This window comes from Delphinus delphis, chromosome 11, assembly GCF_949987515.2.
Source record: "Delphinus delphis chromosome 11, mDelDel1.2, whole genome shotgun sequence".
Lineage (NCBI taxonomy): Eukaryota > Metazoa > Chordata > Mammalia > Artiodactyla > Delphinidae > Delphinus > Delphinus delphis.
In genome coordinates, this window is record NC_082693.1 from 54,150,466 (window position 1) to 54,164,982 (window position 14,517).

Sequence of the window (14,517 nt, forward strand, 5' to 3'; positions counted from 1 at the left end):
TATCCATGTTTATTGTCTCCAATGTCTCTCTTAATCCCATTCTAATCAGGCTTTTACCCCACCCTCCAACTGAATTTCTCTTGTCCAAGGTCTGCAATGGTTTCCATGTTCCTAAATCCAGTGTTCAGTTCTCAGTCCTCATTTGACCAGACTTAACTGCATTTAATACAGTTTATTCCTGAAATGTTTTCTTCACTTGGCTTTTAAGACATCTCATTTTTTAGGTTGTCCTTTTATTTCACTGGCCATTTCTTTTCAGTCTCTTTAGTTGGTCTCTCCCCAGCCTCTTAAAGATAGTGTGCCTTAAGACTCAATACTTTGCTTTCCTTCTCTTCATTATATAAACTCATGACCTTCATAAGTTCAGCTGGTATTAGGTCTTTAAATACCTGCTCTACCTTCAACTCCTAAATTTACATCAACAGTCCAGAGTTCTCTCTCAACGCCAGACTGATATACCCAATAGCCTACTCAGCATCTCCACTTTGAAATCTAATGGACTCCTTAAACTTAACCTTTAAAATTGAATTTCTGGTTTTTCACCCAAAACCTGCTACCTCCAGTTTCCCCATCTCAGGTGATGACAACTTCATCTTTTTAGTTGCTCAGCTAAAAAATTAGAGATGTTCTTGACTCATTTTGCTCCAACCACACTGGAGTGCTGGCTTTTCTTTTACCATTCAAGGCAAGTTTCCATTTTAGAGCCTTTGCAAAAATGTTCCCTTTGCCTAGAATCCTCTCTTAGCTCTTACAAGTGCTTCCTCAATTGTTATCTCCTCAATGAAGCCAATTATAATTACTCCATTTAAACCTCTAGCCCATTTGCTTTGTCCCACCTGTAGTTTTCCCAGTTCCCTCATTCCTTTTTACCTTTTTCCCATAGCACCAATCACCTTCTAACATACCATGCAATTTACTAACATATTATGTATTTCGTTTATTATCTGTCTCCCCTTTGCTAAATTCTAAATTCCTCAAGGGCAGGGATCCTTGTTTGTTTCGTTCACAAATGTATCTCAAGTGCCTGGAACAGCACCAGGCACATGGTAGGTGCTGCAGTAAGTATTTCTTGAGTGAAAGAATAAACTCTCACCACAATATTATGAGGAAGGCACACAATTCTTTATCAGATGAGGAAACTGAAGCTTAGAGAATATGAGGGTCACACTACTTGTAATGGCAGGACCAAGATTCCAATCCAAGCCTCTCTCCCTAGAGTTCCCACTTACTATTCCATACCAAATGGTGTTTGCCCAAAGTGGCCAGAGGACAAAGGGGATACAAAGATGAAGGATGCCATGGGGAGTTGAGGGAGAAAGGGAAATAAACCTTTGTGTGCCAAGCTAAACAATTTGGACCACTTTCCACAGAAGAAGCTCTGAAGTAAATGGCTACATAGTTACATCCATATTTTGGAGACAGAACTCAGACAGCTACCAAATGGAACACTGGAAACCAACAAATCGCCGGCAGAGAGAAACACCAATTTTAATGGGTCTTAACCCAACTCTAATATTTCCACAGCTAAAAATGACTCTCCTTATACTAATTCATTAGTCCATGGTTCATTTAATCTGGTCCCCACTTTAGAAAAAGTCTGACACAGCATAAATAGTTATGAAATTATACTTTATTCATATATATTAAATATTGATAAACAAATATATTACTTTCCATTTGGGTACAATCACAATTGTCAGCAATATTCTGAAGCACCAGGCATGAGATGAGATGCTATGTTTTTATCACGGGACAAGTCATATCGCCTGACACACTCAAGTGCTGTCTGACATGCCATCATAGCGGTGGCTCAGAAGGCATAGTCTCAAATAGGCAGCAACTGGATGGCATCATTTCATTTATCAGCATTCATTATATCATCAAGTGAAATGAATGCACAACCCACAGGGTCTTGCTTAGGTCAGCTGCCTAGTTGGTCCCTGAGATAAAGCCTTGTAATCACATAGACTTGCCTAGTGAGTCAGAAAAAAAAGGGTCAAGTGAAATAGTCACAGGATACAGGAATTATAAATAACACATAAATTAATAGATACTCATTTTCATGACATAAAAGTTACTATTATAAATACTTTGATTGATAAGTCTAAATATATATTCCCCATATAAATAATGTAAAATATTAAATATTAATAAATAGATTTAGATTTAAAAATTCAAATATTGCAGGCAGGATTATTTCGACGCTCTCTGGCCTCGAAACAGATTCTGACTTCTCCTCCGCTTTCTGAGATTAGATCTTGGCGACAGGTCCTTCATCACTCTGATGAGTTCACTTATGGCTTTGCGCTGGATCTGCAGATCATCTACCTATTGGGAAAGAAAACAGCAAAATTAATTTCAGGCATACAAATCATTAGGATATTCTGCTGTCATGGTCCAAGAAAGTAGAAGTATTCCTTTAAAATAAATTATTTTCACTAGCAATATATTACCTTAATATGTAATGTTGGTTTCTTCAGTGATTAAGACTAAAATTATAATTAAATTGCTAGTTGTGCTGTAACATGGTGGGACACATTACATATCCTTTAATTTACCACTACAGAATTCTGAAAATTATATAGCAGAAAGAGCCCTGAAGTAGTGACAAAAAAATGTGTGTTTGAATTCTGTGTGTACAATACATGTGACTTCAGTCACTTAACCTCTCCAAATCTCTGTTTTCTCCTCTGAACGATGAGGAGATTGTTTAGACGACCTCTAGGCTCTCTACCACTTCTATCACTTTGTACTTAGTCTTTGCTATAAGTATCAAATGAGTTACTATAGCCAATGGCTCTCACCTTTGTTGTGTAGAAGAATAACCTGGAGACCTAATGAAGAACTCAGACACCCAGGTGTATGAATTCAGACTAGGCCTGGGCCATTGTGTAGTTACTAACATCACCAGGTGATTCAGGCACCACCAAAGTTTGAAAACCACTGGTATAGGTTCAGTACTTTGTAAACACCAAGTCCAAGTCAGATGAAAATCATTAATTTTTAATTTCCCCCAGATTAGGTCAGTCTCATCATTTCCATAATGGGATTAAAAATAAACACTGATCATATTTACATGGCAATAATCAATTACTGGTATATAACACTTAAAATTAGGAATGAAAGCAAATTTCCCGGTACCCTGCCTTCCATTCCAGCAAATTGAACTATTTTCTCACTCTACCCAATAGGACCATTTAGGTGAAGTCATGCTTCATAAAATGAGGACCATTTAATTTCATCTTTGCTCTGCCACTAGATGTCTTTCTAAAGCTGGAAACACTGCAGCCACCTTGCCGCATTTCGGAGAATGACTAGGCTACAGGACTAAAAGGCATAACATGCCGTAAATACGTTCGCAATTGAGCAAAAAAAGACAATGGTTGAGAGCTCACTCAGGACTGCCCATTGTGAAGCAGGAGGCTTGGAGCTTCCAGAAGGATGGGACCAACAGTTGTTTTTTTTTTCAAGGCCCAGTTACAGCAGAATAGAAAAGTTTCTACCAGGTGTGTGTTTACAAGTGATAAATTGAACTTTCCAGTGTTCAAAGCATCACCAAGAAACTAAGAGACTCATCCAGGACTGAACAGCAAGCCAGAGGCAGCACTGGGCTAGGAATAAGTGCTTTTTCATTCTCTAGCCTGCAACCAATGGATATCTGCTGAACACCGGAAAACATTACCAGTGGAAGTAGTAATGGTCTTATAATTTTTCCAAGCCACTCTCATACCATCGAACATACTGGAGCCTAGAGCAATCTTGAAGAGCAGCACTTATTTCAGTTCCTAGGAGCTTATGTGAGATTGCTGAGAGGCAGACCCAGTTATAGGGAGAGCTGGGCACAAATCCTGAGAGCACAAGTCATAACGGGACCCCTCCTCTTCTCATTCAAGCCTATTTATACCAAAGCCAACCCCCCCACCCCCCAAAAAATCTGGAGGCCTTTGTCTCTTAGATGAAATTTTGGAAAATGTGACGTCTTTATGCTTCAAAGTTATTTTTCACCTTCTAGAAACCATAACTTTAAAGACTCAAGGCAATTTGATAAGATAAAGCTGAGAAGCCTAAGGATTTCTCCAGCCAAGATGTTCTAGTATCTTTTGTTGATAGGACAGTTCTTTCATAAGGTATAAATTCTACCTATTTTCTTTTCTAAAAACAAACACTCTCACTTCTACTTGGGCTGCACAATCTGAGAGGTTGACCAGAGTCTGGCTGTAGGAGGGCCTTTGTCTCCTCAAAGGCCATACCTTTCTCCTAACTCATTCTCATTTTCTGTCCATGGCATTGTAGAATTTTAGAGCAAAGGAGACCATAGAAATTATAGTGAACCCAACAGGCTCCTTTTAAGATGAGGAAACAGCCCCAGCCAGGCCTGTGATTCATCTGAGATCACACATTTCTTTGGTGGCTGAGCTAGGAGCCACCCTCCCACTTCTCCCCCCGCCCTCCCACTGCTCTTTCCATTAAGACATGCAACATCCTATTCAAAGCAAGAGAATTTCCAACACACAAACAAGGGGCAATGGGAGAACTGCTTTTCAATACTCCCCCCACTTCTTCACTACTTCTTTCTCACTGATTTGTTCATTCACCTATCTTTGTGCTGTAGACATAATTCCAGTATTTTCCCAAATCACAAATTTAAGTGACTCGCATAACTGACTTTGCAAAGTCACCCAAAACACAAACAGAATTGGTAAAGAGGGGTTTTGGCCACAGGTTCATTTCATAGCTTTAACAGCTGTACCCAGTAGCTAATTTCTACTTTCTGGGAATGAAGTGCTTTGCAAGAGCCTCTGCAATGAAACCAAAAAAAAAAAAAAAAAAAAAAAAGAATTAAGATCATCTCACCGGAATTTGAATCAGCTTTTTGAAGTCATCCAGTTTCTCAGAGCTGCCATTTAAGAACTTCTGAAACATGTCCTGCTTGATGATATCCATGCTCCTTTGAATGATCTGGTTACCTTTTAAGTTTTCAAAGAGTTTGAAGTAGAAGGAGACTATTTGGCTCTGAATTATTTTTTTGTCACTCTCCTTGGGAGAAAAAAGCACAAAGAGAAATTGATGTGAATTTATCCATCAGAAAATAAGCAATAGGAAAATTAGCCAAGTGGAAATGTTCAGCTTACATCTTTCCAATTCTCCAAAATTTCTAAGAAAAGAGGCCCACCACCAGCTACATCTGGGTTACTTGCATTCTGAGAAAACAAAACAAAACAGGAAAAAATTGGTTTACAATCAGTCCATAAATTTCCCTAAAACTGTACTTCAAGTTTTATTGAACTTGGATGCTGACAGTGTTCACTGATTTTCTTTTCAACACTCTGTTTAATTCTAACAATGTTTTCTCAAAAGCTATCATGTTGGATACAGCCAAAGACTATCATGCTATTTTAGCTTTCTTATTTACTAATATAACTTCACAAATGAACTCAACAAGTCTGATGATACTTCGGTTGTCCCAAATAACTATAGTAAGGGACAGAAAGTATTTTTAGGTCTAGTGAAAAACCCCAGCAAAGCCATCTCACTATAAAATACTGCCCCGCTATGGTACAGGTTTTTATAACCTCTACCTGTGCCCTCCTATAAGATATTATTTCAGCTTTAAAAGATAGCTCCAGCTGTAATTATAGTAGCTAAATTTTGGACATATAATAAAATATTTAAAATGCAAAAAACTATTTTAATTAATCATAAGTAAAAATTTTAAGGAACTCATAAAATGAAGAAAAAAATTTTTAAATAGAAAGCAGATTAAACTCTTACAAAAAAATCTCAGCAAATGACTACTCCAAGAGTAATTCACAGACAATCTGGATGGGACAGTAAAATTTGAAAACCACTTTTTGGAGAAAAACACCTGTAAGTGATTTTTTTTTAAGTCAAAGCTTTAAGGACCTCATCTTCTTTAATTGATCAGTTATTTCAAATGACCATTGTTAATGCTAATCTTGACCTTCCTTTGACTGTCACCATCATAGCAGCCTGAGAAATCAGAAAGAAAGACCTAGTCATTTTTTCAGTATGCATACTACTTGACATCATAATTAAATGGATTCTCATCACAAAATTAGCAATGCTCTAAATTATACCCGCATTATGCCCATCTTTTGGAGGATTCACGAATCCCCACTGAGTCTCCATAGCAAATTGAGCAGAGAGTTAAAGCACTATCTGGAACGTTTAGTCAAAAAAACACATCCAGCCAACAGGAGCCACAATAACACCAAGTCTTCTCAAGATGACTGTGGGCTAGAGATGAGAGCCCATCACAGATACCATTACAAGTTAACATTAAACATCAGTCATTTCAACCACAAGCATTATTAAAAGGTCATACTTACAAAATATTCCTTTAGGTTTTGTATTTCTTTAAAAAATGGGGCCTGGCAGTAAGAGCCAGAAGAACCCAAAATCACGCATAGCTGAAAAGCTAAGAAATAACTGGTATATTTCATTGTTTCGGAGAGAGTTAGGTGAAGTAGTTGTAGCTCCTGTATTAAGTTGATGAGGTCCCAAGGACGTAGCTGATCTCTCTTTTCTAATAGCTGATCTGCAGATGATCAGAAGAATGTACTGTGTCTCCTTTTGCTACTGGTATTTATACCTAGTTGAAGTCTCATCAGGATTACGTATTTTCACAAGTTTTTTAAGATGAGATGGTGACAGATAGAGATGCTAGTTAGTTGGTATTAATAACTATGGTTTTGTGGCATTTTGGTGTTGTAGTTAAGAGTTTCCTTTCAACTCCTTGGGTCTTTTGACGAGGAGACAGACCCATCATGCCCACCTGTGCCATTCTTGTGGGATACTTTGAAAGCACTTTCACTTCACACCATCCAGGGATTGGAAATTTTTGTGCACCTCCTCCTTTTGCTCTTGTAAAATGTTGATTCCTCATCCAGAGATTACACCGATCATTCGTTTGTGGTCGGAAGCAAGTAAAAAAGGAAATTCTAGGGGCTCTCAAACCTTTACAAAGGGGGTGCCTCTTAAAATTTTTCTTGCAAATGACCAGAAATCAAGGAAAAGAATGTGGTTAGAAAACCAGTGTGGTAGGAAGCCCTTCATCAAAGATGGTTAATATAATATCTACCACAAATTTATGTTGCTCTGACCAACAATGCCCAACAGAAATATAATGCAAGGCAATTTTCTAATAGCCCCATTACTAAAGGTAAAAAGAAACAGGGAAAAATAATTTTTAAATATATTGTACTTAAACCAATATATCCAAAATACCATTTCAATATGTATCAATACAGAAAAATATTAATAAAATATTATACATTCTTTTTGTTATACTAAATCCTAGAAATCTGGTGTGCATTTTATACCTATGGTGCATCTCAATTTGGACTCACCATATTCAAATGCTCAATAGCCATGTGTGGCAAGAGGCTACCATATTGAACAGCAGAGCTCTGGATGATAAATTGTTCCAAATAATCACTAATGATAGATTTTTTTTTAACTTTTTTTTTTCCTTTCAGATACAAATAGGATTGTTTTTTCTCCTCTCTTAGTAATTTACTTATGAAATATAGCACTTAGGGATGGCACAGAAGACCCTCCACTATTTTATTCCAGCCCACCTTGCCTTTCAACCTGTACTGTATACACAGCAGTATTGCAGTTATGAATGCAGACTTGAATCCTGACTCCACTGCTATCTAGCTATATGATTTTGAGTAAGCTTCTTAACTCTTCTGTAGCTAGGTTTCCTTATCTTCAAAGTGAACCTAATATTAGTATCTTCTCTGGGCTTCAGTTGAAAATTGTCAGATGATAATTTATAAAGTGCTAAGAATTTTGCCTATCATGTAGTAAGCACTCAAAGTGATCTATTCCTATTCAGGCACATTGGATGACTAGTCATTCCTAAAAAAAACACACCCTGAGCCTTTGCTCATGCTGTTCCTTGATTTCCCACATCTGTGCCTCTCAGAGTGGCACCCAGCCATCCAAGTCCTACCTAAAAGTCATTATCTGCATGAGTTCTCTCAAAATGACCCTTCTGAAAAGTAATCTCACATCTTGTCTACAAAGGTCTAGGAAAGTGGTTCACACTTTTCTTAGAGTCTTGATCCCTCAATCTCATATTAGAGTTAGTTATGTATCTTCTCCTAATTTAGGGACTGAGTTCCCTAGAATCAGAAATTGTTTCTGTTCCGTAACACAGTTTTCTTCCCTAAAAACATTGTAGCGTGGAGATTTGTCCATAGACAGCACTGAATAAAAGTGAACTTGAATGCTTAATTCAGGGCCTACTCTTCCCTCAAGCTAATTTTCTTCAAGTTCTAATCCCAATGCTATCAGAACTAACCTGTAGGAAACTCGTTTTTAATTAAAGAGGGTTCATGATTAATGTTGGAAACCTGATGCTATGTCTCTTTAGCCAACCCCTGCTTACTGGGGCAATTCCATGTATTATTTTATGTGAAAAAGGCCTGAAAACTGTTTGAGGGGTTATCTTCCCAAAGAATAAACAAAATCAAAAAGTGTTTGTGGGACCAAAGCCTCACATCAAGCAAGTGAGGAGTGTCAAATTACACTGCTGCCCACAAAGCTCTATTGTGTCGCTCCTCAAGGAAAAAGACTGCCCAGATAAAGTGCTTACAGGGTGACACTGTGACAAGAAACCCTTTCCAAAGCCTTGAGACAAGTGCAGGCACTCAATACTATCCAGGAAACCTATGACCAAACTCCAAGCTACCGTAAGGAATGTTACCAACGTTCTGGAAAGAAGTAAAAATTTGTTCTGCTCATCCCTTGATCTATCCACTGGAATATGGTGTTGGGGGTGAGGAGTTAAGAATAGCGAGGTCCATAATTGGGAATTACACTTTGTCTGGGGGTTTGTAAATTGCAAATCCCTATTCAAAATCATACATACATACATATATATATATATATATATATATATATATACACACACACACATACACACACACATTAGGGATATGTTTACAACATGGCCAGATGTATAGAATTAGTAAATACATGGCTAAAATTCAAGCTCTAATAGCTCTTGATGGCATGGCCAAGCACAGCACAGAATTAGGGAATTACAGAGACTATCTATGGCCTGTTCTCTCATTTTTTTTAGATTTGTAAATCAAGACCCAGGAAAAAAACAAGTTGCTGTGCTTAAATTCATTCAACTGGACAATGTAGAGCTCAGTCTAGAGCCAAGACCTTTTCCTTAATCTACCTGTCCCCAATCAATAGGCATCAAAACTGCTGTATGGACCAATAACTGTGTTAAATATGTGAATTCAAGTAATTACATCCTATCAGGCTTTGATTCTGGGACTTTTTTTTTTTCTGTAGAATTTGTGAGATAATAGTCACTCTTTAATTCCTTAAAAAATAGTAAGACTGCAAATAAAAGTTTTGAAATTATTGGTTAGACATCCCAGCAGGCCCAACTTCGTGGACATAAGACCTGTACAGTCTATCAGGACCCCACACTTAGAGGAGCCCACATTTGGTTTCATGCTTTGTTGTTACCTTGTTGAAATTCCTAATAATTTTTAAACAAGCGGCTCCCATTTTCATTTTGCACCAGTTCCTGCAAATTCTGTAACTGGTCTTGCATCCCAGGCTGGAAGTGAATCACATCCTATGAGATTTTCATCTTTCAACATATGATTTTGGGGTTCAGAATGTTGTCACTACAATAGTATATTCTTTGGTCCTTTCCTGTCTTGTCAAGTTTACAAAAAAAAGATGTTTCTCTCTCTTTTCTGCCTGTAAAACACCTTCTGTTACACATGCAAACTAGAGGTTTCACACTTTGTTGGTTCAGCCAACACTGAGACTGCAGAATCATTCACCACCAAGATATCCTTTAAAAGTTTTTCAAACCCACCAGGAGCCAAAGTGTGAGCAAATTACTAAAACGAAGGGACTGAAAACTTTCTTTTTTCCCTTCAGCCAGACTTCTTTCTGAAAACTGGCGATGGTTATGCATTAAGCGTCAGCAAGACTTTCGATCGTATCTCATGCTATCCTCAGCCCTCGCTGAGTAGGCAGTCGTAAGACAAAACTTACACCTTTGTTGCCCTTTTTCCTCTGTGGTCAGCAGTCCTATCCCTAGCGCTCACAACCAAATTATCACATCCAGACTTTGGGGTAGGTTTCTTCCACCGAGTATGAGTCAATATTGGATCTGTGCCCCACGCTGCCTTGACCCTGGGAACTCCTGACAGCACGCAAGCTACGGAATAAAATGATATACAGAGTGGAAATCCACGTGGAGTCAGATTTTCCCCGAAATTTGACTCAAAACTCCCATATGTTAGAGGAGAGTTTTCTGAATCCCCCTTTTTCTTTCATGCCATCTGGGCAACTTTGAGACTTGAGTCAAAGAATATAGAAGACATTATACTTATGTAGTATATCAGCCTACAATGTTTTCAAGTTTGTGTCAAATGGGATTGTATACTGTTCATCTAGGGATTCATGTCATGCTTTGAAGGTCATATTTTTAATGCACAAGGAGTTTTAAAGCATCTACTAAGTGCTAAGTACTGTGATTGACACAGGGTTATTAAAGAAGGATGGGACAGTTTTGTTGGGAAAATATTTGTTTATATCCTAATATCACTCAATTAGTAAGTCTTTGTTGAGCACCTACTCCATGCCTATAGCCCTAGAGGTTACAAAGAAGTTAACAGTGAGGCAATCTGGCAGGAGCATATGTCTCCACATTGGTATCTAGGATTGATTCCACTGTTCTGATTACTGGGTAGGTATCCATATTCTCCCTTTTTCTCCACGTATGTACATCCTTCCCAGGGTGTTCATATAGGTGAAGAGGACTGATTATTGCATAGAGAGTAAAACACATACCTGACGTATATATTGCATTCCCTCCTCCTATACCCATGGCAGGCATCACTAGTTAGCCATGGTGTTCCTTCCTACTAAGTTTAGATGTAGACTCTGAATCCTTTTCAACACTGAAATCTACCAATTCATTATGTGTTTCATTATCCATTTGTCCCCTTGGGGCAAAGGTTTACTTGTTGCTGTGCCTCATAGCGAGATGAGTTCTTACAAATTACAAAGAAGTAAAAATTATGATCTCTTCCTCCAAGAACATTAGTATTAGAGAAGAAAAATGACAATTCATGAAGTAATATAGGGGAAAGACCTCTGGCCTGAGAGGAAGGAGTCCCAAATTCTGGTCCTAGAATCTACCACTGGTATGTGGGATTTTGAGCAAAGCCTTTACCCCATGCTTTACATCTCAACATCTTAAAAAGAAGAGTTGGATCCAATGAACTGTTTCCTGCCATTTCTAACATTCTATGTTTCTACGACTGTGATTTATGAGGAATATATTACTGAGAACTAATATTATGTGAGATAGAGAGTCCAACAGGTTTAGGAATTCAAAGAGAAATACAGTTGTCCCTTGGTATCACAGGGGACTGGTTCCAGAACCTTAGTGGATACTAAAATCCACAGATGCTCAAGTCCATTTTATAAAGTTGCATAGTTCAGTGGGCCCTCCGTATGTGCGGGTTCCACATCTGTGCATTCAATCAACTTCCACGAATAATATAGAGGGTCAATTGTAATTGTCTGAAAGATAGAAAAGTTGAGGAATTTCATGAATGGATTGAATTTTAATTTCAGTTGAATTTGAGCTTTTAATTTTAATTGAGCCTTGAAAGATGTATGGAATCTGTAAGGTCAAATGTAAGGTTCATCATTTGTACTTAACTCCGGGGCCACGTGCTTCTTTTTGCAATGATGTCAAAAAGCGAGTTGCCCTCTGGGTGGCCCCTGAAATGGCACTAAGCTTTGAAAACGTGTGCATCCAAAGGAGAATTAACCGTTCTATCTCCCATCGTAAAAGTTCCATACAACAGACTGGCAGATTTAGATTTTCCCCAGGTTAACTGGAGGAAGAATTCTGAAACCATAAACATCCAATGAATAATAAGGTTTTTTTCTAAGCCAGGGTTTCACAAGTCATTATTACTGTGTCCTTAATCCCTGAACCAATTCATGAACTACTCGAACCAAATTCCCATCTGTTAGTTTTTCAAATGGAAATTGTTTTTAAAGGTTATAAAATTATGTAGGAGCTTTTAAATAAAAAATCAGACTATCCAGAAGGGCACAAGAAAAGAAAAAATAATCTATGACTTCACTATCTATGGGTAAATACTCTTAGCATTTTGACCCAAATTCTTTCATATTTTTTCTAATACTGTATCTCGCTCAAAATTATTCCTTAATAAACTTCTGTGTTTATTAAATATGAAGAAAAGTAGCCTACTGATTATGTCCAAAGACTCTGGAATCAGGCTTCTTGGATTCAGTTATGACTTTGCTCTACACTGTTGAGTTGAAGTGAGATACTTAACTTCTCTGTGCTTCAGTTTTCTCATACATAAAAAGGTGATATAAACAACAGCTGTCTCAAAGGACTACATGAGTATAAATTAGGTTAATATGTGCAGTGGTGCAATGCCTGACATATAATAAGAGCTCAAATGTGTGGTCAACATAACTAGTACCTTCCAATATACAGATCTCAACTTCCTGGCACATGGAATAAAACATTTCACAGCCTCTTGCAGTTAAATGGGATCTTGGGACATTTTCTGGCCAGTCTAGTTGGAGTCTAAGTAATGTGTGTCACTTCTGGGCCAAGACTAAGTAAAGCCCCTGGGAAACCTTCCAGTTCTCTCCTCCCTTGCTGGAGCGACGGTCGAGGTCATAGGTTTTGAGAGCATGAAACATGCGAGATGGAATACATATGTTACCTCCACTTTCTTTCAGAACCCGTAAAGGGATAAAAAGGTTATAATGCCTCAAAGAGAAAGAGAATAAGACAACAGTAGGTGATAAATGTCAATAAAGTTATGAAAGATGGAAAGAGAATGAGCAAGTGATAACTGACCTCAACTTTAGATTTCTCTGTGACAAGTACCACAACAAGCTGAAAGGAACTCAACAATCTGAAAATCAGTTCACATGGTAGATTTGAAGAAGATTCAAGAATTGGGCTATCAATCACCTTTAAAAGAAGAAGCTCAAGGTAAGAGTGAAAATAGAACAACCTTGAAAATACATACACATAAGATGTAGTTAGATCCCTTCTAGCTAATTCAGCTAGGCCACTACCCATGCCACACTTTGTTTGAAGATTGAAAGTTTGTTTTTCAGCAAGGTTCTAGATATCTAACACAGCCAAGGAAGAAGTGAAGTATCTTGATAAGATTAGGATTTAATTAAAAGTCATCATACTGAACAGTGAGACCACTAGGCTTCCAAAATGCTTACTCTATTAGACTTACATCCCCCAGGCAGGTGACTAGAAGATTCTCCTCTTGAAAAACCGCCCAGCCCAAAGGAAAAGATATACTGACATTTGATGTATCCTTCAAAAAAGCACACTAGTTTCAAGTATTACCCTATGAGAACGCATGTAAGTCAAGAAGCTCCATCTGGGGCTTCCCTGGTGGCACAGTGGTTGAGAATCTGCCTGCTAATGCAGGGGACACAGGTTCGAGCCCCGGTCTGGGAGGATCCCACATGCCGCGGAGCAGCTAGGCCCGTGAGCCACAACTACTGAGCCTGCACATCTGGAGCCTGTGCTCTGCAACAAGAGAGGCCGCGATAGTGAGAGGCCCGCGCACCGCGATGAAGAGTGGCCCCCACTTGCCACAACTAGCGAAAGCCCTCGCAAGGAAACGAAGATGCAACACAGCAAAAATAAATAATTAAATTACTCAACTCCTACCCCCAACATCTTCTTTAAAAAATTTTTTAAAAAAGCTCCATCTATGCATATAAGACACCTTCCAATAATTAGGACTTCATTATTACATATGAAAACATGAATGACCACAAAATACTTTAGAAAACACTTTAGGATAAAAGATAAAATTCAAAGAAACAAATAGGGAAACATTTTTGGAGGAAACAAAGCAGAAGAAAAAAACTGCAAAAAAGTATTTTTTAAGTAAGAGAAGATTCATGAAACAATTAGAGAAAAAAGAATCTCTTAGAACTTAAAACTATAGCAACAGAAGTTTAAAAAGCAATAGAAGGGTTGAAATGTCAATTTGAGGAAATCTCCAAGAATAAACAAAATGACCAAGAGCTGGAAAATGTAAAGAAAATTACAAAAACTTCTAAAGAAATGATTCAGGAAGTCCAACACATATATAAGAAAAGCTCCAGAAAAAGAAAAGAAACAATTAAAGGAAGACAATTATCAAGGAACTTTAAGAAAATTTCTCATAGCTGCAAAACATCAGTTTCCAAAATGAAAAACCCAATGAATTCCTAGCAAAATGAGTTTAAAACGACAGACCACAAGGTACATCATTAAATTTCAGAGACTAGTAAACAGAGAAGATTCTCAAAGTTCAAGAGAGAAAAGCAGGTCACATACAAAGGGTAAGGAAACAGAATGTTGTCAGACTTCTCAATAGCAATTCTGGAAGCTAGAGACTGATGGAACAGTATGTTCAAATATTT

At 37.9% G+C, this 14,517-nt stretch overlaps 1 protein-coding gene across 1 annotated transcript; it reads right to left on the reverse strand.

Moving 5' to 3' along the window:
* Window positions 1–2,193: 2,193 nt before the first annotated feature.
* IFNG (interferon gamma) lies at window positions 2,194–6,464 on the reverse strand. Its single transcript, XM_060023848.1, has 4 exons — window positions 6,351–6,464; window positions 5,133–5,201; window positions 4,855–5,037; window positions 2,194–2,328 (listed from the first exon to the last, which is right to left on the reverse strand). Exons 1-4 carry the CDS (start codon window positions 6,462–6,464, stop codon window positions 2,194–2,196), a joined length of 501 nt encoding a protein of 166 aa, XP_059879831.1.
* Between the last annotated feature and the right edge of the window lie 8,053 nt (window positions 6,465–14,517).